At 44.8% G+C, this 27,712-nt stretch overlaps 1 protein-coding gene across 6 annotated transcripts in view; it reads right to left on the bottom strand.

The window, feature by feature from the left end:
- The window catches only part of STS (steroid sulfatase), a 327,127-nt gene that overhangs the window by 174,119 nt on the left and 125,296 nt on the right, over nucleotides 1-27,712 (bottom strand). The window contains exon 2 of one of the 6 annotated variants that reach the window (XM_066599915.1): nucleotides 25,260-25,471. The exons of 4 other annotated variants lie outside the window; for them this stretch is intronic. In XM_066599915.1, the coding sequence (XP_066456012.1) occupies nucleotides 25,260-25,329 (70 nt within the window). In that variant the 5' untranslated portion in view covers nucleotides 25,330-25,471. Of the gene's footprint in view, nucleotides 1-13,315; nucleotides 13,363-25,259; nucleotides 25,472-27,712 lie in introns of those variants that run through there. One more of the 6 variants, XM_066599919.1, reaches the window with a different exon arrangement.

The raw sequence follows: 27,712 nt of genomic DNA, 5'->3' as shown, positions 1-27,712 counted from the left end.
GCCTATTGAAAAAAAAAAAAAACCGTTTCGGCGCGAGACAACCCCTTTAATGAAATATATTTGCTAAAAAGCCCTTGAATGTAAGCAGAAAGTCTACACTTTAATCATATATTGAAGGATTTCCTTCAAATCCACTGTGGTGGTGTACTGAAGCTAAAATATCAACATTGTATTACTGTCTACTTCTGGACCCATCTGTAATGAGTGTGTGGTCACTACACTAAAGGCAAAAAAAACTGTCCACTGAGGAAAGCATAAGGCACACTGATCGCTGCACTATATTTGTGAAACCGTTTATCAGAAACCCGCATTTTATCAGTAGTGGCACACTTACATATAGAGGACTACAAGAAGTCATCCTGCATATTCCTGAGCTGCAGGCTAGCCCTGCCCATCAAATCCTCCGGCCACCAATGGCAGCATCCCAAAGACAGAAATAGACAGACAGCTTTCAATTAGTTGGGACAGGTGGGGTTAGCCTGCAGCTCATAAATTTCAATGACTACTTTCTGTAGTTCTGTGTGGCAAGGCAGTTCATAGAAGGTTCTGTAAAGGGCATGAAAACAGGCCTTGTGTGCTAATCAGCTGGGACTGCTTTAGGGATGTGGTTGGAGGAGATAGAACCTCCATACACACTCCTGCAAAAGAATTAGACAACTGAAAGCCCAAGTGAGAGGCTGCGGTAGCAGCATCAGTAACTAGGAGCCTGAGGTCTAGGCCAGACTAGGACCAGTCACATGTCTGACAGAGAAGGATGCCCTCTAGACACCACGGTGGGGGGATAGTGGCAGGGACTCTGTGGGTTGTGAACCCTGAAAATTATGTTATGTTCTAGCATGTTGATGCTGAAGACAATTTGCTGTGTGTGAAATAAAAGCTGGCAAATGAGAGCTGAAGTAATTTGGTGGTCCTGAGCCTTTAAGCGTGTGTTCCAAACCCTCTTGAATGGAGAAACTGGTGATCCCAGAGAGTGAGTAACCGCCAGGTTGCCACAGCTGCTACTAATAAGACGTAGGTTTCTGAAAAATTACTTCACAGATACAGCAGACAGACATATTGCAGCAAAAATAGATAAAATGAACAGCAGCACTCCAAAATAAAACCACTAACAGTGGGGGTGCAACATAGGAAAAAGGTGCAGGCTTAACCAGAGAACCTGACTTCAGTAGGTTCCAACAAAGTAGTCCATATATAGAAAATAGGAAGTAGCACCATAAGCAGATTATTCACAGCATCTTATGAAGATAAAAGTTGCTCATCTTTATTTAGGCATCCAGGGTTAAAAAGTGTCAGATTGCAACGTTTCGGCCGATGCAACGGCCTTTGGCAAGCTAATGCCACAAGCACAGACTGAACATATATATAAAAAACAAGTACCAATCAAATTACTACAGAGAGACAACACCCACAAATACTGACATATGATCGGGTCCTTGGAGAGAGCATCACATGGAAGATCAGCTGGAAATAATAAACACTAAGGCCTGGAAATCCACAGTGTATCTCATGTTGTCTGCAGAACGTCATTGCCTGGAGTCCCAGCATGCTCCATGACAGTCAGTCAGAAAGCCAATCAAATTGCGCTCGCGAGACATATTGCAGCAATCAACATACCAGTCACTACTTTACACTGCCCTCAGAAAGGTCGATATAAAAGGTAGTGACATATTCCCTTTAAATTATGGAATGTCCTACTGTACGAAGTGATGCCAGACAGCGTGACATTATTTAAAAAGGGCTAGATGCATATTTAATGACATCACATTGAAGGTTATGAGTAATTTTGCACTGAATGATATACATTAAACATCTTGCTTAAACGAGATGAACCTATGTCTTCTTTCAAACTACAGATATGTAGTTACATCATTTGATACATTGAACATGTTCTATAACCTTGTCATTTAGTCATACTGTACAACAGACAGCAATGTTCTTGTAATTACCTTCTCTAACATCCAAGGGCAAAAATCAAGAAATCTAAAATACCTTCTTTATTATAGCATACTCAATATGTTTATGAAAGGTCAGTCTTAGATAATGAACATCTACATCACTGACAAAAAAAAATATTCTAAAGGAGCACTAGCAAGTATTCATTAATGACATACAAAAGAGAGATTATATAAGCTCAAGGACAAAGTAAAAGCAATATGAACAGGCATTTTGAGATATTTTATTTTCTGATTGTAAAGCTAATCCGTGAGTTTACAACTACCAGAATCAAGAGTTCAACCCTCTTAATAATGGTTAACTAATGCACATTTGCCCTTCATGTACTGCTGTACTACTGCTCTTTAAAGACTGTTTTTCTGTAGATTGTAGATCTAAAAGGTTAAAAACAAAAAAAGGTAAAGTATTCAATGCTTTGTAAAGTCTATGTGTAGCAATATACTGTAATGTGTGTGGAACACATTCTTAAATTGGCCGTAAACACTTACTAAGCTGAGAGCTCCAATATAAATTCATGCTGAGCTCGGTTTCAGTGGGAAATAAAAAACAGTCATACCCCTTTGGAGGTAATTTATGTCATTCGAGAACAAAAAGATAGAGAATGTTGACGTCCAACTACCCAATCCTCCACTCCCACATCATCTGCCATCAAAGAGTCGAGGCCCCCCATACACATTATATATTCAGAAGATTCTGTTGAAATAAGCAAATATGTTTGGCCAGCTTTAGAACAATTTAGTTCAATAAAGCACTTATATGTCACTATAGTATATAGCTGTATTGTAGCATAAATCAAATCAGTGTTTGTCTATAGATGTCAGAACCTGCAACTCTCGGGGCCGCCGTGCCCACACCACCGGTCCTGCCACCCGGGTTACAGGAGTGCGGCATAGGGGAGCCCCGGTTCTTGTGATCTCCCCGGGCCGCTGTAAGACTGGTCGCCGCCGGGTTGCTAGGGAGGCAGCTGGTGCTTCTAGTCAGTTGACTACCAGGCTGGCTTCCCTAGTAACTGTCTGTGCAGCAAGACTGGGGGCGTGCCCCCAGCACCTCCCTGATTAGCCCTGCTGCTGTCAGGCTCCCCGCCCCAATCAGCTTCTGGGGCGGGAGCACTGACAGCATTTAAATATGTGTGTTTTCCTTTCAGCCCTTGCCAGTGTTAGTTTGGTTCTCCAGCTGCACCCGCGTTTATCCTGACTACTCTTTGTGACCCCGGCTTTCCTGACACCTGCTTTTGGACTTGACTACGTTTTTGCCTGACCCCTCCGTACTGCGTACCCTCTTGTTGCCAACCCGGATTGTCTGACCATTCTACCGTTGTTTTGTCTCAGTGTCTGTTTGTCTTCCCGTGTCCCGCTTCCCTAGTGAGGGTAGGGACCGCCGCCCAGTTGTCGCCCTGGGGGTTAGCCCAGGGGGGCAAGTAGGCAGGGACAGGAGTTGCGGGATATCTCAGGGACCCCCATATCCCGGACACTGTCCTGACAGTAACACTGGCCGAACGAAGGTCAGACCCTTGCATCCGCCCGGCAACTTTGAGCCCCTCGATGGAGGCCGTGGCGGCTTTAGCGAACCAGGTCCAGGTCCTTACGACCCTTGCCCAGGACCTAACAGCCCGCTTGCAGCTACAGGAACAAGTGGCAGCTGCAGAACCTCGAGCCACGCTTCCGGATTGCTTCTCCGGAGAGAGAGGTCAGTTTTTTGCATTTAGAGAGAGCTGCAAGCTCTACTTTGATCTCCGCCCCCACTCCTCTGGTACTGAATACCAGAAAGTGGGAATCGTAATTACCCGCCTGAGGGGAGAGCCCCAAAATTGGGCTTTCTCGTTACCAGCTGGCTCTCCCACCCGACTATCCCTTGACGCCTTTTTTTCCGCCTTGGGTCAAATTTATGACGAACCCGACCGGGCCGGCTACGCAGTCTCCAAGCTTCTGGCCCTGCGCCAGGGTCGCAAGATGGCGGAGGACTACTGCGCTGTATTCCGCCAACATTGTACAGAATCCGGGTGGAATGATGCCGCCCTAAAAGACCTATTTTTGACCGGTCTGTCTGAGGGTCTTAAGGACCTACTCGTGGCCCACCCGGAGCCTAGAACCCTGGAGCAAGCCATGTCGCTGGCTATTCGGGCCGACCGACGTTTGAGGGCCAGACACGCCGCTCGGACCACCCCACTCCCCACGTCCACTTCTTCGACTGACCCGACCTTTTTACCTCCCACCACCGAGGCCATGGAGCTGGAAGCCATGAACCCCAAGCAACGACGGGAATACCGCCTGAAGAAGAACCTCTGCTTCTACTGTGGGGAGCTGGGTCACCGCATTGCAACCTGCGCTAAGAAGCCACGGCAGGAAAAACTTCCGCTCCTAGGCAGTTGTCGGGAGGACTGTCTAGGAGCCAAGGTACTCCCTGTGTTGTCCAAAATGTTATTGCCCTGCACCCTAGAATTTCATGCTTTCCACCGTACTGGGCAAGCCTTCGTTGATTCTGGGGCTGCTGCTAATTTCGTTAACTTTAATTTCGTTGCTCAACTGTCCGGGGTTTTGTTACGTTTAGAGACTCCGATTTTTGTTTCAGGAGTGGACTCCACTCCATTGCAAGCAGGGGTTGTTAATCTGGTTACCCCTGAAGTAAGGTTTACTATAGGAGCCCTACACGTTGAAACCTGCACTTTTCTGGTGATGAGAGATTTGTCTGTGGACGTCGTCCTAGGCCTCCCCTGGCTCCGGGAGCACAACCCGGTAGTAAATTGGGACACGTTGGAACTGGTAGAGTGGGGTCCCCGCTGTGCCAACCACCTTTGTCCAGTGAAGGTGGGAATCTCCACCTGCGAGGGGAGTCCCCTACCTGATTACCTCTCTGATTTTTCTGACGTGTTCTCCAAGCAATTATCTGAAGCTCTGCCCCCTCATAGGGAATGGGACTGTAAAATCGACTTGATTCCTGGGGCCAAACTTCCGAAGGGTCGCATTTATAATGTTACGGTTCCAGAGAGAGAATCCATGAGGGACTATATCCAGGACAGCTTGGCCAAGGGGCACATCCGGCCCTCAGAATCCCCGGTGGGTGCCGGGTTTTTCTTCGTTGAGAAAAAGGATGGGGGTCTCCGGCCCTGTATTGACTATAGAGAGCTAAATAAAATCACAGTCCGAAACCAGTATGCTCTTCCACTCATTCCTGACCTCCTCAACCAGGTCGCTGGTGCCCAATGGTTTTCTAAACTTGATCTCAGGGGAGCATACAACCTCATCCGCATTCGGGAGGGGGATGAGTGGAAAACCGCCTTCAATACGCCCCTCGGTCATTTTGAATACCTAGTTATGCCTTTTGGATTGTGTAACGCCCCCGCCATTTTTCAGGGGTACATGAATTCAGTGTTTCAGGATATCATGGGGGTGTTCGTTGTTGTATATCTAGACGACATTCTGATTTTTTCCTCCGACTTGCCGAGTCACCATACTCATGTTCAGACTGTGCTAGCTCGACTCAGACATAACAAGCTGTTTGCTAAACTCGAGAAATGTGTTTTCGGGGTACAAAAGATATCATTCTTAGGGTATATCATCACGCCATGCGACTTCCAGATGGATCCTGAGAAGGTGAAAGCCATCACGGAGTGGGCCCAGCCAGGTTCATTGAAAGCCCTTCAACGCTTCCTCGGCTTCGCCAACTACTATCGCAAATTCATTAAAGACTTCTCCGTGGTGGCTAAACCTCTAACGGACCTCACTAGAAAGGGAGCAGATGTGAGTACCTGGTCTTCTGAGGCTCTGAGGGCCTTCGATACCCTAAAGGCGGCGTTCTCTTCTGCGCCCGTCCTAGTACAACCGGATCTGTCCTGCCCTTTTGTGGTGGAGGTAGATGCCTCTGAGTTTGGTGTGGGAGCGGTACTGTCCCAAGGTCCCTCCACACTCACTAACCTTAGACCGTGTGCCTATTTTTCTAGAAAGTTCTCTTCCACTGAACGGAACTACGATATAGGCAACCGGGAATTGCTGGCTATTAAGTGGGCTTTCGAAGAGTGGAGGCATTTTTTGGAAGGAGCCCATCACCAGATCACGGTACTCACAGACCATAAAAACCTCACCTATTTAGATTCCGCTAAGAGGTTAAATGCTCGGCAAGCCCGCTGGGCCTTGTTTTTCTCTCGGTTCAATTTTGTTGTTACCTATAGACCCGGTTCTAAGAATGTCAAGGCTGATGCCCTGTCTAGGAGTTTTGGTTCTCCGGAACCTTCCGAGTCTGAGCCTGAGAGCATTCTCTCCCCTGGGGTGGTCCTCGCTGCTGTCTCCTCCGACCTTTCACCTCTCATACACGCCGCTCAACAATCAGCTCCTGAAGCCCTTCCGGAAGGCAAATTATTTGTCCCGTTGTCACTGAGATTGAAAGTGTTAGAGGAGACACATGCTTCAGTCCTAGCTGGACACCCCGGCATCAGGGGTACTCTGGAGTTAGTATCCAGACTCTATTGGTGGCCGCTCATGGCCAAGGATGTACGGTTATTTGTGTCCGCGTGCCCGGTTTGCGCAAGGGGGAAGAATCTCAGGAGACGTCCTGAGGGTCCTCTTCTTCCCTTGCCCATTCCGTCCAGGCCATGGTCCCATTTGTCCATGGATTTTATTACTGATCTGCCATCCTCGCTGGGGAATACGGTCATTTGGGTAATAGTTGACCGTTTCTCTAAAATGTCACATTTTGTTCCGCTTTGCAAGTTGCCTAACGCCAAACTTCTGTCTGAAATGTTCATCAAGGAGATTGTTCGGTTACATGGGATCCCCGAGGATATTGTGTCAGATAGAGGGGTTCAGTTCGTCGCTCGCTTCTGGCGAGCTTTCTGTAAAAATCTAAACGTTAATTTGTCTTTTTCCTCCGCTTTCCATCCCGAGAGTAACGGACAAACGGAACGGATGAATCAAGAACTTATCCAGTACCTGCGACTTTTTGTCTCTGATAACCAGTATCAGTGGGCCAACTACTTACCTCTCGCCGAATTTGCTATTAACAACCATGTTAACTCGTCGACCCAATTGTCACCTTTTTTTTGTAACTATGGGTTCCATCCCCGGTTCTCGCTTTCTACTCCTTTTGTCTCGAACAATCCGGCCGCTGACATATCCTCTGAGGAACTGTGCACAGTTTGGGCCCAGGTTCGTAAGAACCTTCAGGGTTCCCAAGAGAAACTGCGTAAATACTCAAATAAAAGATGTACTATCTCTGCACCTTTTGTGGTCGGGGAGCAAGTTTTATTGTCATCCAAGAATCTGAGACTTAAGGTTCCCTCCCTGAAACTTGCTCCTCGGTTCATTGGCCCATTTACTGTTTCGCAGGTTATCAACCCGGTGTCATATAAGTTGGCACTTCCTGACTCCTGGAAGGTCCACAAGGTTTTTCACAAAAGCTTGCTTAAGAAGTATGTGACTCCAGTTCTACCCACCCAGAACCCGCCCCCTCCTTCTCTGGTACAGGGGGAACTGGAGTATGAAGTAGAAAGGCTTGTTGATGCCCGACGGGTTAGAGGTGTGCTGCAGTACCTGGTCCACTGGAGAGGATTTGGCCCTGAGGATAGGACATGGGTCCCTGCCAGGGACGTTCATGCGCCACGCCTAGTCCAGTCATTCCACAGGGCTTTCCTGCTTAAGCCCGCACCTGGCCATGGGGGTCCGGTGTCCCCCCGTAGAAGGGGGGGTACTGTCAGAACCTGCAACTCTCGGGGCCGCCGTGCCCACACCACCGGTCCTGCCACCCGGGTTACAGGAGTGCGGCATAGGGGAGCCCCGGTTCTTGTGATCTCCCCGGGCCGCTGTAAGACTGGTCGCCGCCGGGTTGCTAGGGAGGCAGCTGGTGCTTCTAGTCAGTTGACTACCAGGCTGGCTTCCCTAGTAACTGTCTGTGCAGCAAGACTGGGGGCGTGCCCCCAGCACCTCCCTGATTATCCCTGCTGCTGTCAGGCTCCCCGCCCCAATCAGCTTCTGGGGCGGGAGCACTGACAGCATTTAAATATGTGTGTTTTCCTTTCAGCCCTTGCCAGTGTTAGTTTGGTTCTCCAGCTGCACCCGCGTTTATCCTGACTACTCTTTGTGACCCCGGCTTTCCTGACACCTGCTTTTGGACTTGACTACGTTTTTGCCTGACCCCTCCGTACTGCGTACCCTCTTGTTGCCAACCCGGATTGTCTGACCATTCTACCGTTGTTTTGTCTCAGTGTCTGTTTGTCTTCCCGTGTCCCGCTTCCCTAGTGAGGGTAGGGACCGCCGCCCAGTTGTCGCCCTGGGGGTTAGCCCAGGGGGGCAAGTAGGCAGGGACAGGGGTTGCGGGATATCTCAGGGACCCCCATATCCCGGACACTGTCCTGACAATAGATATGCAGTCAAATACGTTTAAACTACTGTTCTTAGCTGTTAAGTTCTGCAGTCTTGCTTTAGATCTATAAAGTTAACTGACATTTTGAGTACATGCTTTTGTACTACACAAAAAAAAAGTTTGTTGTAAAGCACCTTTTTATTGTGGTTTATGATCAAATTCTGCAATTAGCCAAATCGTGTGGAACACAAATGTAGCAGCTAATTTAGACAGGTTGTCCAAAATTAAATGATATAGTTTTTCAGAGAAACCATGCCACTCTTGTCCAAGGACTGGGTATGTGCCTTGAACTTAGTGTAGTCATATCCCTCACATTCAGGAGGGCTGTGACTGCTTAGTATTATTGAATACATATACTAAAAAGTTATGTGCCATTCACATGGTAACATGTAGTGCATGCTAGCTAGCAGCCTTTTTGGTCAAAATATGAAAGCTAGCAACGGAAATCAAGCAAAATATATCAAACATATATTTACAAAAAATAGTTAGTTGACAGAAAAAAAAACTGAGGATACATCTGACAACTGTTTTCTTAGGAGCTAAAAAAGACTAAATATAAAGCAGGGAAGTTACCAAGAGATTTCCTGCAGTAACACTGAGTTTGCTTAACCATTTATGAGCAAGCATGGTAAATTTATGGCGCTTGGTCTTGGGCTTTAATCTCGTCCGATAGCAAAAGAATGGCATAGGATTAAAGCTTCTGCAGTCTACTACAGAGTAATTGCCAAGAAAGTCAAGGGGGCAGTCAATATAGTTTCCTATACCATTAAAAGACACTTGGTTCCCCTCCACATTTCCGCTCTCCTTCTTACCCCTCAACTATATCCTACTCCCCAATTCTTGTCCGCCCGGTACCCTGAAAAACCTCGCACAGCGATCACATGATGATGGCTAACCTCACATTCGGCACCTACAACGTGAGAGGCCTAAACAAGCCGGCCAAAAGAGGACAGATACTAGACTACCTCCATAGGCAACACGTAATGATCGCCCTATTCCAAGAGACCCACTTTCAAATAGGAAGTACCCCTAGCTGCAAGCACCGCCATTACGCAACCTGGTATCACAGCCCACACCCACAGAAAAAAGCCAGAGGCACATCTATTGCCATCCACAAGCAACTCCCTCACAAACTTCTCTCATCGGAGGCCGACCCCGAGGGACGATATCTGTTTGTGAAGATTCAACTGCGCTCGGAAGTGGTTACCATTGCTAACGCTTATTTCCCTAATCAGACACAGGTCCGCTTCGGGATCCGGATGCTGGGGGCCCTAGCGTCCTTCGCAGATGGCTCCGCCATAATCCTGGGCGGCGATTTTAACCTGGGATTGAATCCAGATCTCGACTCAACAGGGGGTAAGTCCAAAATTGCACACACAGCAACACGCAGGCTTATAAGAGAGCTGACAAGTTTAAGGTTAGTAGACATGTGGCGGGTACTCCACCCTAGAGATAGGGACTACAGCTACCACTCTCCAGTACACAAAAGCTATCACAGAATAGACTACCTATTTATCTCACACAGACTCCTAGACAGAAACCCTAAATGCTCCATTGGACCTTTCTTATGGTCGGACCACGCTCCAGTTTGGGGATCCTTAAATGGGGGTCAAAAAAACAAGCTAAACAAAAACTGGAGGCTAAACGACAACTTGCTAGGCGATAGGGCATGTTTACAAGAGATCCAGCTAGCAATAGAACAGTTCAAAGCCAACCACATGACAGATGAAACCCCGGCCCCAATTAAATGGGAAGCGCTCAAATGCGTACTTAGGGGCATCTTCATCTCTCACGGGTCACGACTAAAAAAGGAGAGAGACAGGGCCTTAGAGGGATTAGTCGCTAAACTGGGCACCCTAGAGTCATCTAACAAAACATCACCCTCCGACCAGACAGCAGCAGAAATCTCAGAGGTTCGCAGTCAGATCCTACAGCTCTTAGACCAAACCTCACTCTGCCAGAGAGACAGGGCAAAAGGGTACTTCTATGAGTACGGGAACAAATGCAGCAGAGGGTTAGCTAGGGCCCTCAACCCAAGGGCACCACTAACATATGTCTCCTCCATTCAGACACGAAAAGGAGTACAGGTTCATACCAATAGGGAGATACTAGACAGTTTCCACTCTTACTATCACGACCTCTATAATCTGCAGAGAGAAAGGACAGAGACACCGGAGCAAACAGACTTAGCGCAGGGTGCCTATCTAAAACAAAACAGCCCTAAAAGTATCTCTGTAGCTGAGCGGAATGCCCTGGAAGAGGACTTCTCCCTGTCAGAGATATCCGATACAATTCGGGCTCTCAAGATCGGTAAAAGCCCTGGACCGGACGGCTTCACCCCACGCTTCTTTAAAGTGTGCGGCGAGGAACTGGCCCCTTTAATGCTAGACGCCTTCAACGACTTATCGTGCGAACATCCATTCGCCCCCCCCAGGCTCTCGGGGCCAATATAACAGTCATACCAAAACCTGGAAAGGACCCCTCGGCGTGTGGCAGCTATAGGCCCATTTCACTACTGAATGTCAACACCAAAATCTACGCCAGCATGCTAGCGGCCCGCATGAGATCCCTTATACCATCATTAATAGACAGAGACCAGGTCAGATTCATCCCGGGCAGGGAGGCAGGGGACAACACGATTAGAACACTGGCCATAGTGTCAAGGGCGCAACGTTAAAAGGACCTGCTTTGCCTGCTATCTGTGGATGCCGAAAAGGCATTCGACAGGGTGAACTGGAGGTTTCTTGAGGCTGTCCTGCAGACGATAGGCCTAGGCCCGCGCTTCTTAAGCAAAATAATGGCCCTGTACAATGGCCCGGTGGCCAGAGTGCGAGTTAATGGAGAACTGTCTGAGCCAATTAAGATCAACAATGTCACCAGACAAGGGTGTCCCCTGTCTCCCTTCCTTTACATATTGGTAATGGAAACCCTAGCGAACGCACTGCGAGCTAATAAAAATATTCCGGGGGTTCAGACGGGCCAGACGGAGCATAAAGTCGCCTTATATGCAGACGACCTACTAATATACGTCACTAACCCCAGAGTGGCCCTCCCGTGCATAATGAAAGAGTTTGAGTCGTTTAGCAGGGTGTCAAACTTTAAAGTCAATCTCAGCAAATCAGAAATACTAAACGTAACACTGCCCAAGAAAGGCATAGAGGCAATGCAGACAAAGTTCCCGTTTGTTTGGAAAAGGGATGGATTCAGGTACCTGGGGACGGTCATCACAGCGGACCCTGAGAAACTTTTTGAAAAAAACTACACCCCGCTAATTACAGCCCTTGAGAAGGACTTAACCAGATGGAAAACCCTCCCACTATCATGGTTCGGTAGGATAAACACAATTAAAATGAACTCCCTACCCAGGTTCCTATACATCTTCCAAACAGTCCCTATAAAACTAACGGGAACATTCCTTGCAAGAATTAGACGTCTAGTCATGAGATTCATCTGGGGCAACCATAGACCCAGGAGGAACTGGAGCGCCCTCACTAGCCCCAAAACGAGTGGAGGAATGGGAGTCCCCAACTTCGCACTTTACCACAAGGCCTCCCTGACCAAATGCATACTAGACCTATTCCACAGCAGGGACCGAAAAAGATGGGTGGAAGCAGAACAGGACTCCACACAACACAGGGGACAGGGTTACATTTGGATCCCAGGAAGGGACAGATTCAGGGACATGGGGCTTTCCCCCTTTATAGAAAACCTGCTCAGCGCCTGGGTCGGTCCTGCCGTAAGGTCGGGACTGATCACATCCCCAGGCCCACTCACTCCCTTAGTGGGCAACCCGGACGCGCCAGACCTCCCAAAGGGTACCCCACTACTAACAGGGACAGCGGAATCAGTCCCCAGAATTAGGGATATTATGATAGGTGTGAGGCTGAAGACCCTACAGGAGATACTAGACGGAAGGGATCACTGGAGCGTGGTACCAATACCTACAGTTGTGCCATTACATCAGATCGACGGGTAGCTTACAACAACTAGGAGGGGCACTCACAGCTTTTGAAAAGATCTGTATTTCTAACCCAGACCCCCCAATTACCATCTCATCAATGTACAAGCTACTACTAGAGAGGGACACGGCAGATAGGAACAGACCTCTGGAGATGACCTGGGAAAGGGAGCTAGGAATAGAAATAACAGCAGAGGCCTGGGAGAAGGCATATACCCTGACTCACAAATCAAATGTCTGCAGCAAGCTTCAGGAGCTTAACTACAAGATCCTGACCAGATGGTACAGGACCCCAGTGGGATTGGCGAGAGCCTACCCCCAGTATCCGGATCTCTGCTGGAGGTGTCTTAACGAACAGGGAACCTTTGTCCACCTCTGGTGGTCTTGCCCCCAGATACAACCACTGTGGAGAGAGGTTGAGGACTTATACATAGCTACCTGCAAGAGCGCGGTTGACTTTTCCCCTGAGATGGCCTTATTATCGATAATACCGGGACCATTGTCAAATATCAAAAACTCTCTCCTACGCTTTTTCCTAATGGCAACAAGACAAATTATCCCCAGAAAATGGAAATCTGTGTCCCCCCCCCCCCCCCCAATGCGTCTGATGTGGCTGGAAGCCATGGATAACCTGAAACAGATGGAGGAGTTGTGCGCCAAAGATGAGATGAGGCATTCTAAATTTTATAACACCTGGGCAGTTTGGCTACAGTTCCGGGCTTCACCCGAACTAGAAGCATGGTTGCGTGATGGCTCTGCTACACTTTAATCAGTTAAGATAGCCACAACGTGAAAGTTAAAATAACGAGACGCACCGGCATAAATGAAGCAAATAACAAGACGATTTCAGAATTTCAGATTATGGACAAGACGGACCTACTCTATGCTTTTCTAATCCTTAACACCCTACCCTATTTTACCCTTCTTCCCCCTATCTGACAACTTTTTCCTCCTCCCCTCATATCCGTCCCCCCCCCCAAATCCCTCCATCCTCTCCCTCTCCTTTCCATTCTCTTTGGCCATCAAGGCCTTCCTACACATATCAAAACTTACCTATAATTTCATTGACTCGATTTTGCTTTATCAAGCTTTAATTGTCCCGCAAAGAAAAGAGTTGTTCAGTGTTTAAGACGCGGGGAATGCAAGTGTTATACTTTGAATTGTTATGTTACACTTGTATTATTTGTTTCTTAAAATTCCGCACGGGATATCAGAAAAGCCAAAATCGTCAGGCGACGTGACAGTGACTCGTCCCTGACGGATATGTAAACTGTATTGTTGCTGTACTGTATCTTCCAATGCGGGCAATAAAATACTTTTGAACCATAAAACACACTTGGAAAGTGGAGGAAACTGACAGGAAGAGGCCCTTTAGACCAAAGCCACTGCAAAGTCAGATAACACATTTTTGAGAGTTAAAAATTTGCGTGATCAGAGTCTTACAGAACAAAATCATCAAGCACAGCTTAATGCAGCAAAAAAAACACGTTTCCACTTCAACTGCTAAGAGAAGACTCCTATCAGCAGGTTTGACAGGTAGAGTATCAGTAATAAAGCTACTGCAAAATAAAAGGACAGATTTCCCTGGGCCAAGTGGCACCTCCAGTGGACTACTGAAGAGTGGACAAAGGACTTATGGACTGACTAATCAAAATTTGACATCTTTGTTATGTCTAGCAGGGTTTTTGTGCATGATTGAGTAGGTGAAAGGATGGTTCCCGAGTGTGAGACACCAACTGTTAAACATGGAAGAGGAAGAGTGATGGTCTCAGGCTCTTTTGCAGGATCCAGAGTTGGCAACTGGACTGGCACACTGGACGCCAAAAAGGGCTACCACTGCATTTTGATACACCATGCAATACTCTTTAGTGCACACCTAGTTAATCATTACCTTCTATATTCGCCTAAATAAGCTAGAAATACGTATACAATCAGGAGGATGATTATCTTTATTACAAAGGTTTGATAGGAGCCTCTCTATTCAAAACCAATAACTGATAGGATTTTATGCCACGATCTATGAAGAGTGTGTGGCACAGTCCATGTAACTTAATCATACAGCTGGTAATGATGACTGAAATACTGATTCCTAGACTATATAGACAAGTTAATCTCAGATGGCCACAATGAGCTCTCACATTATGAGAACTACACCAGGAATTTTTAGATAAAAAATAACTACAAGGTAATATTAGTTGACATCTTATACTAGAAGACTAGCTACATAAAGTATGAGTATGTGTGTATAACCCCGCATCAGAAGTATATAGTGAGTAGCTGCAATGGTAAGTAGGCCACTACCCCAGCCTACCAGAATAAATGAAATGCAAAAGCAATAATGTGTAAACGGTGTGCTGAACTTGAATAATGTGCTTATAGTAGTATAACCAGGAAAATAGGCATACAAAATGCAGCAGAATGGAGTACAAAAGGCAATATAGCAATAATAAAAAATACAAAGTAAAAAGTGACAGTGAAACTAAAAAACAATAATATGTCGATGTAAAGAACACTCAACCAGCAGCAGTGGATGGAGAATGGGAGCAGAAGCCAATAACCAGCAGTTGAGCAAAAGCACATGTGTGAGCCACAGCCACTCTGGCTGGTAGAAGCCCTAAGGAAGAGACGAGTGTTTAGGTCTCGGTACACATTAGAGTTTTTTGTTCCTTTTCAGCTTCCATAGTGAGGCGAGGTCCCCCAGCCCGCAGTATCTGTGTATGCAGCCGCTACCAACCGGAGTAGGTGATGCTCACATGTGTGCTCTGTGCTTTTGCTCCACTGCTGGTTATTGCCTTTTGCTCTCATTCTCCATCTGCTGCTGCTGGGTGAGTGTTCTTTACATCGACATATTATTGTTCTTTACTTTCACCTTTTTCTTGTATTTTTTAACATAACTATATTGCCTTTGTGTACTCCAACCTGCTGCATTTTATATGCCTCTTTTCTAGGTTGTACTAATATTGGCACATTCATCAAATTTAGCGCATAGTTTGTACATTATTGCTGGTTACTTAATGAATTGCTTACATGCATGCTCAGAGTAGAGAAGCTGTCAATCATTGAGTAACTTTTCCCACTGGGCGCCTAATCTTAGAAAGACTAATGTTAAAAAAAAATAAGGTACATGTTAATAAAAATTTCGCACAAAACTGTTGTATATTAATACGCTCAACTTCTCATGCTCTAAAAATTATAACCTGCAGATTGAACCATATGTTTAATAGGATAAGTTCCCTTTAAACAAAATTTTAAACTGTTACATTAACGAAGATGCTATCTGTAATTTACACTATAGGAATGTGTTTACTGGAAACAATAGCTCAGTCTGTTGAAACCAGAGTTTAAACTTTCTGTACTGCTCATTTCTACCCACCATGATCTATGACTTATCAACGATGACCTCGAATTAAAAAGAACTGTTTAAAATACATAGTCTGTAATAAAATCTTGCAGCAGAAAAGTAGCAAAAACACATTTTTCTTTTTTTCCTTTAGAACATTTCATTAAGCAACAGCTTTAAGGGCATGTTAATGAAAAAAATGAATAAAAAGGTCTGCAAGCTGGACCTTCAGTAAGACACTTTTACACATTCTTTTTAGCAGCATTTAAATAACTTTAATGAGTCATTGACAATTTCACTTTTCAAGATTGCTTTGCATGAATTTGTTTACTACATAAAAACTCAATAAGTATAGCTTTTCAGTTGAATATAATAGCACACCATCCAACCAGGCTAAATAATAGCCAATCATTCTCAAGTACTTTTCAAGTCTGTAAAATAAAGTGTTTAACTACAAAACAATCACTAAATTGGCACATTTAATGAAGAAAGAGCAGTATAAACCTTTACAGTTCAGGTTCTACAGGGCTGACACTTTATTATACAGTTACAAAAATAATTAGCCCTTCTCGAGTCCAACTAATCTTTTTCAGGGAAATATAGAACAAACATGACAATTCATTAGTGAGAACAGCAATCAATCAGCTGCTGAATCAAGGTCACAGCTCATTTCATATACTGAAAATAACTACCTGAGTTCATGGTAATGGCTTTTAACATTCACAAAGAAGAGCCAAATTTACTAACTGGAATGCATCATCAATATAAATGGCTGTACTGAAGACTGCTACATTGAGGAAGCAGGAATTAGTCATATAAAATATAACATTGTGAGCTTATGTATAAAAAAATATATATACAGTGATCCCTCGCTATATCGCAGTTCAAATATTGCTCCTTTAGTGCATCGCAGATTTTAGATAGACTATATATAATTCTGTTTTTGCAGAGTTTTTCGCGACATCGTGGAATTTCGCGGTACATACAGGAAATACAGTATGTCACTAGCGCTTGCCAACGTGAGATTGTACACGGCACACTATTGGCTGATAGAATGTGTTCTGTATCGGGCACCGATTGGCTCACTGATCGTAGCATCGGCCTGTTTGTTGACTTTTGTGATTGTTTGGCAGTTCACCCGACAAATTCATTTGTGTAAATATAACGCCGCTACTTCGCTGATTTTCACATATCGTGTGGGTCTCTGGAACGTAACCCCCGCGATAGATGAGGGATTACTGTATATTTTCTGGTGTGGATATTCAATTGAGGAATGAAATCACATAATTACTATGAATTTAAAAATATAAATGGCTTTACTTGTCGTAATTTAATATTCTATAATTGCTTACGAACCACCCAACATGTTTATGTTGCCGAATATATATGTACTCCACTGCCATCCAATCTTATTTCCTTCCTTTCTCATCTACAGGTATGTTTTGATTCAACTTTGGCACCAAAAGACCCAGTATTCAGCCACCCTTATTGTTCAACTGTCTCCCATTTTATATTTCTATTGGTATGTTTAGATTTTAGCTTTGTCTACATTTCCTTACTGCTAATAGTAGCCATAGATTTTGATCTTGCATTCCAAGTATGTATTACTATTCACAGCTAAATGCAATGTTAAAGTAATGTTGGATAAAAGTCAGTTAGGATGTCTGTAGACCTAGGTCTGTTAGGCTGGTGCATCAACCAAGGTGCATTTTTTAAGCATTCAGCAGAGTTAAAGGGGTTGTTCCGCGGCAGCAAGTGGGTCTATACACTTCTGTATGGCCATAATAATGCACTTTGTAATGTACATTGTGCATTAATTATGAGCCATACAGAAGTTATAAAAAGTTTTATACTTACCTGCTCCGTTGCTGGCGTCCTCATTCCCATGGAGCCGACTAATTTTCGGCCTCCGATGGCCAAATTAGCCGCGCTTGCGCAGTCCGGGTCTTCTGCAGTCTTCTATGGGGCCGCTCGTGTAGAATGCCGGCTCCGTGTAGCTCCGCCCCGTCACGTGCTGATTCCAGCCAATCAGGAGGCTGGAATCGGCAATGGACCGCACAGAAGCCCTGCGGTCCACGGAGACAGAGGATCCCGGCGGCCATCTTCAGCAGGTAAGTATGAAGACTCCGGACCGCCGGGATTCAGGTAAGCACTGTGCGGGTTGTTTTTTTAACCCCTGCATCGGGGTTGTCTCGCGCCGAACGGGGGGGGGGTTAAAAAAAAAAAAAAACCCGTTTCGGCGCGGGACAACCCCTTTAAACCAGAATTGAACCACAAGGCAACAAAAGTTAACAAACAATCTAATACTCATCTTCTACCTTCTCCTTCATACTAACATAGTAAAATAACACAATGTTATATTTAGCTCTCACTATTGCTTGCTTAGCTCTAAAACTTTCACTACCCACAAACACCTCCACCAAGCAATGGACTATTTCCCCATTCCTACTAACATTTCACTGGACATTCACTGCTGACCTCTTCCTAAATCTCAAAGCCCACACTTACAAAACACACACAGCCACCAACACCCCATCTCTCATTCAGACCTGCTAATCCTCACTCTGCTTTTTTTTTTTACTTCTTCTCCAAATCCTGGACCAACCCAAAAGATTTCTGTCATCATACCTCCCTCCCATGACTGACCCACCTCTGTAAATCAAACCTTAAACAGATACGGTATATTTGATTCCTGCCCCCAGTTCCTATCTTTGGCACACTATGGAATGCATGTTGTCTGCAGTTAACTTCCTGATATTCACTACCTCTTTGTTTTCCTGTAAACGTTCCTTCCTGGGTATAGCATCTGTTGGTGGCTTCCTCTGACACCATCTTTCCTGCAGCATTCTCTTATGGCAGCCCTCAATTCATCCACAATCTCCGTCTTGGCAACAAACAGCAGAGATGTTGGTCTGCACCTCCACTTTGCCCTCCTTCAAAGTTCACCAAGTCTTCCTCTATTCTGCTTCTAACCTCCTAGTAGCCATCTACTGACTGGCAGGCTCTGTCACCAACTTCCTCAACCATTTTGCACCTGGCTCCGGTAATTCTTGTCGAACATCTCCACCATCATCTTGAGTAACTTCAACATCCCTATTGACATACCCCACTCAGCTGCTTCCAAAAACACTTATCGTTGAATGCCTTCTTTGGCTTCTCACAATGGTCCTCTGCCCCAACTTACAAAGATGGACACATACTGGAGCTCATTTTCAGTCGCTACTGCTCCCTAGCTATTCTCTCTAACTCACCTCTCCTGCTATCTAAGCACAACTTACATACTTTCACCTCACTATTGTCCTCAACTGCTCCTCCTGTCCAGTAACTAGAGGTTCCTACAGGGGTGCACAAGCATCCTGACAGCTGCAAGCTCTCCGGCTCCCTTTACCCCTCTCTACCATATTGTCACTCCAAAAAGCAGATGCATTCGCTGCCCTCTAAAGCACCACTGTTACATCTGCCTGAGATTTGGTCGCTCCTTTCATATGCAAAAGGACAGTGTCAATAGGCCTCACTGGCATACTGAACTTACAAAAAAAAATATGAGGTTGCAAAGAGATGTTCGCAGAAAACTCATTTTCAGGAAGATTTCAGTGTTCAAACAAGCCTCCCTCACATTCAAATCTGCACTTGCCAAACAGTACTACCTCACTTAGACCTTCCCTCTAACACATCGGCAATCAACTATTTAACAGGTTCAATACCCTTCTGTCCCCCGACACCATCCCCCACATCTCCTCTCTCCACTGAGGACTTTGCCACACACTTACAAGGCATGATTGCCAACATACAAGAAATCTGCAAACTACACAATCTTTCACAACTACCTTGTCATCAGTAATGATGGATAAGCAGGTTGAAAGGGGAGAGGACAAGCTCTCAACCCTATTTTCCAAATTGCCCCTTAATACCTGTGCACTTGATCCAAATCACATTAAACCTCATCCCCAAACCTAAATATTGTGTTCATCCCTAACCCACCTGTTCAACCTCTTTATGAGAACTGGGAAGATCCCTTTGTCTTTGTTCTTAAAACATGCATCCATCAAACCATCACTTGACCCTAACTCCCTGTAAAGCTATTAGCCCATATCGGTACTCCCTTTTGTTTCAAAACTCCTGGAACAATACTTGCAGCTTGAACTATCCCTACGTCTCGTCCAACTCCCTGTTTGACCAACTGTAATTCGATTTTTGACTCCAACACAATCCTGAACAATGATCATTCAGTGTAAACAGCAGACGTTCAGTACTTAAGTGAATGGAGAGGGGCGGGTGAGAGTGAGGAGAGAAATCTCCTCCAGCTACCCTGGCCCCTTGCTGGCTGCTCTGTCACAGAGCAAGTAATACTCGCTCCTGTGCAGCAGCATGGGAGCAAGGACACACAGGGACAAGTGTCATGCATAGTTTGCCCGACATTTGTCCTGTGTGAATGAGCCTTTAGTGTCTGATCTACGTTTCCCACCCCCCCCCCCTACCTCTTCCCTGTATAAAATTGGTGTGATTTTATCAATTGAATTATGAGGGGGATGGGGGGGAATGTGTCGGCCATAGCATCGCAACAACAGTAAAATGTTACTGTTTTTTTGCTGAAAAAATGCTCAGATGTACTATTTTGCTGCACCAATAAAAATTAATGTTTGAAAAAAAAGCCCTCTACTCTAAAGCATTACGGGGTTCGTAATAGAAGTTTACCAATCTATCCTTAAAACTAGAACACCTTCTATGTGCCATAATGGTATTTCCTTAAATTCATCCACATTTTTACGTCCTTCTGATAGTATAGGCCAGTATTTCCTCAAAATATTGCCAACCTTGCTACTTAGCGGGCAGAATGTGGATACAAATGTTATCCTTTTCTGCTCCTTCTGTCTCATTTTCAGTACCAGCAGAGTCTTCCTCTCTAGTTGGACGAGATGCACATTAAATTTGCCATTCGGGGATATCTGAAGTACCTCATTGATGATCTTTCACAAAAGGTTTGGCAATCTTTTATCTATCCACTGATTGTTCATGATCTGACGGACTCTAAGGAGCTGCCTCCAGGGTAGGGAGTCAATCATACATTTGGGATGGCAGCTCTGGTATAGAAGTAAGTTGTTCCTATCTGTTGACTTGGTAATTAAGTCAGTTACAAGATGCTTTCCCTTCTTGGATATTAAAATGACCAAAAACTGGATTTCGTTAGTTAAGTACACAATAGTGAATTTCAACTAAAAAAATAATCTATTTGTTTTGAAACTTAAGAAGGTCTGCATACGAGCCCTTCCAAAACAGAAAATATCTATGTACCTCCACCACTTCTGTAGAAACTGCCAGAGTGAGGAGGTATACACAAACATCTCCTCAAAATGACTCAAAGATTTTTGCATACATGGGGGCCACGTTGGACCCCATTGCTGTTCTCTGACATTGCCGAGAAATTTTTTTCTTAAAGATAAAAAAATAGTTGCCGAGAATAAACTCCAGAAGATCTGTTACGAATCATCTGAAACCACCAGATACATCATAGGTAGCCAAACAAGTCCTTACTGTCTCTAATCCTCTTTCGGGCACTATATTTGCATATAAAGACACCACATCCAATGATCCTAAGATAGTGTCTTCCATAACGTCAACGTCACAGATTTTTAACAAAAAATCCCCAGGATCCCGCATGTACGATTTGGCCTCTATAGCGAAACTTACTCAGTACTTTATCGAGGGACCGTGACACATTACTGAATCGTGAACCTCTGCCTGATATTATAGACCTTCCAGGTGGATGTTGTATATCTGTTTATTTTTGGAAGAGTATATGCCCTGCTGGATTGCAATATGGGATACAGGTAGTATTGGGTGTTTTCTGTATAGTCATTGGTTGGGGAATAGATATGTTTTATATATATTCTGCACCGTGATGTGTTTGTTAGCTTGACAAATACCCTCACTTGGTTGTAACATTGTGCTCTCTGTCACAAGAATAAAGATATTTGAATGGAATCTTGCACCTGACTGCTGCCCTTCTCTCTGCACATCCCTGCATCGATTCAACCCACCCTCATGACTATCTACCAATCAGGGAAAAGCTTGAAACAAATAGAAAACTGTTGCATTAACAATCTTTGCCCACTGGAAGGCAGCAAAGCATCATGATGCACATTTATCAAGAAAAATAAATAAAACAGTACTATTAAGTGTACTATACCTGACTCCGTTACATTTAGAAATTGCCAGTTTCTAATATTTCAATGAAAACATGCACCCAAGAGTGAGCTTGTTCTTTATTGTACAGGAGATAAATGTCAAAAGATTACATATGTGTAGTTTGCGTCACTCTGCAGCAACAATTGCACAGGGATTATTACTGAAGGTTTCTGATCAATCATTTCACAATGGCCATATTCTTTTACTGTCCACTATTTGCTTAATTATTGTATACAAATCAGAAACGCGCAAGTTCTTTCCAGATGATGACAATCATTCAGTGATGAATGGTTGTGCTGGCTGAAATCATTCATTACCTCAACTACAAGACTATGGACAAGAATATACAAACCAACAAAGCTTTGTTTTGATCTGAGCTCACAATTTTCATCAATATGATCTTCAGATATTCTTAGGTAGACCCAGCTAAGCCCTAACAGGACCAGTAGTCTGTATAAGGCTTCCTTCACACTTTGTGTTGCATTTTTGTGACGTGAAAATACATACCGTATATAGTCGAGTATAAGCCGAGTTTTTCAGCACATTTTTTGTCCTCTCTGCTCGGCCCTGTCATTCCCCGCTGTCAGGCTGTGATTAGCTGTGAATGATCTAGCGTTGGCTGTAATTGGCCGGCGCTCGATCCAATCACAGCGCTTACTTACACAGCGCTGACGGCGGGGCATTTGAAAGCCGAGCAGGGAGATGACATCGGGGAGAATTCTAAAGCAGCTTGTGTGCCGCAATTCTCTCCACTGTCATCTCCCGGGTAGGCGTTCAATTCCCCCGCCGTCAGCGCTGTGGAAGTAGGCGCTGTGATTGGATTGAGTGCCGGCCAATCACAAACGGCGCTCGATCCAATCACAGCGCTTATGGTGGGGGATGACAGAGCAGAGAGGATGGCATGGGCTGACAGCGGGAAGAATTCAAGCAGCTTACCGCATCACCGCAGGGGATACAGATGCCAGCTAGGAGGTGAGTATGGAGGGCTTCTTTTTACCCAGTATATACTCGAGTATAGCTTGGCTTATACTCGAGTCAATAAGTTTTACCAGTTTTTTTGTGGTAAAACTTATTGACTCAGTTTATACTCTGGCCGGCTAATACTCGAGTATATACGGTATATTTTTAAGCCTTTTCTGTGTTTTTTTTCATACAAACATTTTTGACTTGTGATATTTATTATATTTTACAGATAGCTAGGATAGATTTATTAGTGTTTTTATTTGAAATGCAGCTTGGTCTGGGTATTGCATTCTTTTCAGTCATCTTCCAACAAAGAAGCTTTTTTAGCCAGCTTCTTTATAGGAAATTGAAATTATATATGTCTGAAAAAATGCAGTACTCAGACCATGCTACATTTCAAATAAAAACTACCATGAATCCAAAAAAATATTAAAGTCCTTATTACCTACTAAAAAGTTTCATAAGTCCTCATTAACGTACAGTAAATATCTGGTTGCAGCACTTTAAAATAAAACAGCACAAAACACCAAAAATGCTGTAAAAAATATCACAATTTTCTTAAACATGCTAATTGTAAAACTGGCCTAACAATGCCTATTTCCCCTTTAATTGGGGCTCCTAAGTAGCGCCATTTACAATGGAAAAGTTTCATGTAAATGTATAAAATAATCTCTCCTATTTATTTTTGACTTTAAAGGGGTTGTCCCGCGGCAGCAAGTGGGTCTATACACTTCTGTATGGCCATATTAATGCACTTTGTAATGTACATTGTGCATTAATTATGAGCCATACAGAAGTTATAAAAAGTTTTATACTTACCTGCTCCGTTGCTGGCGTCCTCGTCTCCATGGTGCCGACTAATTTTCGGCCTCCGATGGCCAAATTAGCCGCGCTTGCGCAGTCCGGGTCTTCTCCTGTCTTCAATGGGGCCGCTCGTGCAGAATGCCGGCTCCGTGTAGCTCCGCCCCGTCACGTGCCGATTCCAGCCAATCAGGAGGCTGGAATCGGCAATGGACCGCACAGAAGAGCTGCGGTCCACGGAGGGAGCAGACCCCGGCGGCCATCTTCAGCAGGTGAGTATGAAGACGCCGGACCGCCGGGATTCAGGTAAGCACTCTCCGGTTTGTTTTTTTAACCCCTGCATCGGGGTTGTCTCAAAAGTTTTATTTTTTATACTCTGACACTTAAAGGGGTTGTCCCGCGCCGAAACGGGGTTTTTTTGTTTTTTTTTAACACCCCCCCCGTTCGGCGCGGGACAACCCCTTTAAGTGTCAGAGTATAAAAAATAAAACTTTTGGCATCAACGTTAATCAACTTTGATTTGACCAGAATAAAGTTTAAATGATCTTTAAGGCCTCTTCTACATGGGATACAAAATCATGACAATTTGTAGCAATACGACATCACTGCAAAACGCATGCGACATCGCTACAAAGCCCATGTTTTCCTGAAAGAACCCACTGGAAAGCATGAGCTTTACATATATGCAATCTCGCGAATTTGTAGCCCGTCTGAAAGAGGCCTCAGGAATAAATCAGGAGGGTCTGGAGAACACTTTTTTGAGAAGCCATAAACGGCATTCTGTAGCTTGTTATTCAGTCAAACATTTCAAATTTAATAAAACCCAATTTTGAGAATGTTATTACATAATTGATGCAATATAATAAAAGATTTGATTAAAATGCGTCCATAACCTTTAATCTGCCGCCTGTGTATAAGAGGTGGCAGACAGTGGAGGTTCATGCTAATGGTCACATGTGCTCAGTAGCTAAAACCAATGGATGGATGTTCTGCATGGGTATCAAATGAACACCAGGTGATACCATATCAATTATGCAACAGAAATATCTAGACTCCAAAGGAGTATTTTTTAAATGATTTCAACTGAAAAATTACAGTTTGTGTACTATCAAGCTAATCCGGTTTGCACCAGAACACCAATTTATTAAGTCAATAAGGCAATATTTGTTTGTAAGTCTGTTTATTTGTTTGCTATGATGTTTATGCGATTGAACATATAGGATCACCCTGCGAGGGGTAATAAGTAGTACAACAGTTTGTTATGAAATTACAGTTTGTGTAATCAAACAGAATGGAATGGATAATGCAGCGCTTATATATAAAAATTAAACTTCACATAAAAATTAAAGAAATTTTCCGCCTGTGGGCAACTAAGTGTGTTTTTACAGGGGCCGACTAGTTGGATGCTGGTGCCTGCCAGGCAATCCCAGCAATGATCGTTCCTCTGCTTTTACACAAGCACGATCATCACTAGTGAATGGAGGTACAGCAGACCGCCGATCATTCAATGCCCATCTGCCTTCATTCACAGTAAAGTAGGCAGTTGTTTACAAGGGCTGATGCATTCAGTTTTCTGAATGCAGAAACTGAATGACTAAGAAGAAGCGAACAAATTCTCATTCAGTTCCCAATGCAATAATCATTGGACAAATAGCTTAAGGCCCATTTACACGCAAAAAAAATTTCTCCTGGGATGCTGCAGCTCACCCAAGTCGGATTCTTCCCCACCACAGTCCAGGGGTGCTTTATGTGGGGGCCATGGTCCATCTTCTTCCATTCATCCTGATGATGCCAGTCTGCGAAGCTCGTTGGCCCAGCCCACCAACGCTCCCCTAGTCAACAGTGGGGTGGTGAAGCCTGCAAGACCATGTAACTGGAGCGATGATGCAATTGCGTTGGGGGGTGGGGGTGGGGCCAAGCTGCAAAGAGCAGAAAATTTTAAAGCAGAAACTGGATTCCATAGGATCTTGCTGTGTACAACATCAGCATCCATTTAGTCTGCAGTACTATTCAGCATGAGTATTCCAGTACAAAACATCCCTGAACCAGCTGCTACCTCTGGGGTCTTAAGTAGCCAGTTTTGTATTTGGTAACCGCTTCTGTATTTATACGGTCTTTTCTTGTTATTGCCAGGGGGACAAGGTAGATGGACCAGCAAAGCCAAGGCAAAAAAAATGTGCAGCATGCATAAAAAAGAATTAACGCCTGAATATACTAAACAGCTGTGCAAATTATGCATAGCTAAGGTCGTAAAAGAGGAATCAGGAGGATTTATCTATCATAGCAAGCTGCTGGAGCTATCCCAAGGGAGGCAGGGGGAGAGGCTTCCTCCTTAACCCCATTCAGGGGGAATTCTCCAAACCAAGACTGACATCATCCCGGTAGCGGAAAGACTGCAGGACTTTTTTCATGGGGAGTAGAACGAGTCACTACCAATTTACTTGCCTGCCGTTTGGGATATCTCTGCACATTTTCAAAATGATGGTAGAGCTAGCAGCCAGTCTAAAACAAAAATTAATCCTGATTGTGCCATATCTACTGTTTTCCCCTCAATAATAAGCCCTACCTCGGTTTTCGGGGAGGCTTAAAATATAAGCTGTACCCCGAAAATAAGCCCTAGCTAACCTACATGAAAAAAAAAATCAATAGTCACCTGCTTCGCGTCGTCCCGATGCCGTGCGATGGTCTCTGGCGGCACCGCTGCAAGTTGTAGTGTCCTCCACGCTGACATTTCAGTTTCTTTCTGGTGATGGGGCTTTGAATACCCCGCTTCCAGCATAGCGAGTGCTGCAACTGGATCGAGTGCCAGCCAATCAAAGCCGGCACTTGGTAATTAACAGCCATTGCAAATCTGTGATTGGCTGATGCTTGATCCAATCACAGCACTCGCTTTGCTGGAGGCAGGGTATTCAAAGTCCCATCACCAGAAAGAAACTGAAATGCAGTGCAGAGGACACTGCAGATTGCCACAGCGCCACATCATGAGGCATCTGGACGCCGAAGACCATGTGAGTACCGCCCCCCAAAAATAAGACACTGCCTCTTTTGGAGCAAAAATTAATATAATAGTGTCTTATTTTCAGGGTAACACAGTAGACAACATCTTCGTTGTAGCAGAAACCAGGGAGCTCCTAGTAGAGCACTTGGCAATAACTGTTTATCAATTTCAATACCGGGATTGGATCAACTAGGAGAAGCCAGTAAAAGTCCTTTTTGAGAATCCTGCTCGACTCAGAGCAAACACTTCTACCTCCTCGCATCCAAGATACAGTAACTACAGCTCATAAGGTCATTCCTGAAGCTCACGACCTGCTCCATATGACAGCCATGTCCAGGTTAGGGAAGCTAACTTTACGTATCCTAGCAGTGGCATGGGCTCAGTCGCACACAAGGACTTTAGAGAGGACAATCCTCTCTGCCTGAGACAGAAAACAGTCCTCACTGGACAGAAAGATGCATATAGGGGACACAGTGAAGGTGCCCCTACGTTTATGGCTGTCTGCTTCAAACCTCTCAAGGATGGGCCATTGGCTACAATACCCAGTGGTATGCATTATAACAGATGTCAGTGCCCGGGGGTGGCAGCAATCATGTAGGGGACCTGTGCACCATTTAAAATAGTGGTGTAAATACGGTGGAGAGGATTGTGCAGGCTGTGAAGCTGTGGAGGCAGTAGTGCTCTAAACAAACTGTGATGTCTTCCTATACTTAGCTGTGCAGTTCCCCCTGTCAGGAGAGATGTTTGCCTGTGTGCTCTGCATATTAGCAGAGCCTGCTGCGGAGGGGTCCGTAGAAGCTAGAGGGCTGCGTAGTCAGCCGATGCCATGTTAGCGAGCTGCTGGTGCGCTGTAGATGAAGCCACACTCTGTATGTAGCGGCTCAGTGGCTTCTCTGCCGCCGATACCTATCTCTTACCACTCTTCGTCATGCTCTAAACTGCTGGGTAAATAACTCAAAATGTCAAGGCATCCTGGCTGTGTGTGTCCAGAGCACTTGTGTTCAGCATCGTCCTGCCGCCATGCAGAAGCTACGCCCCCCCATAATTAGAAATTGGTACAAAATGTAAGACCTATAACTGGATGATAAAAGGTAGCCATTTGCCTCAGGATCAAAAGTAACTTCAATAGGGCATTTTATATTATAAGGCCCAATGTTCAGAT

Source organism: Eleutherodactylus coqui, chromosome 4, assembly GCF_035609145.1.
Source record: "Eleutherodactylus coqui strain aEleCoq1 chromosome 4, aEleCoq1.hap1, whole genome shotgun sequence".
In the NCBI taxonomy this organism is placed as follows: Eukaryota; Metazoa; Chordata; class Amphibia; order Anura; family Eleutherodactylidae; genus Eleutherodactylus; species Eleutherodactylus coqui.
This window is presented reverse-complemented; position numbering and strand designations above follow the sequence as displayed.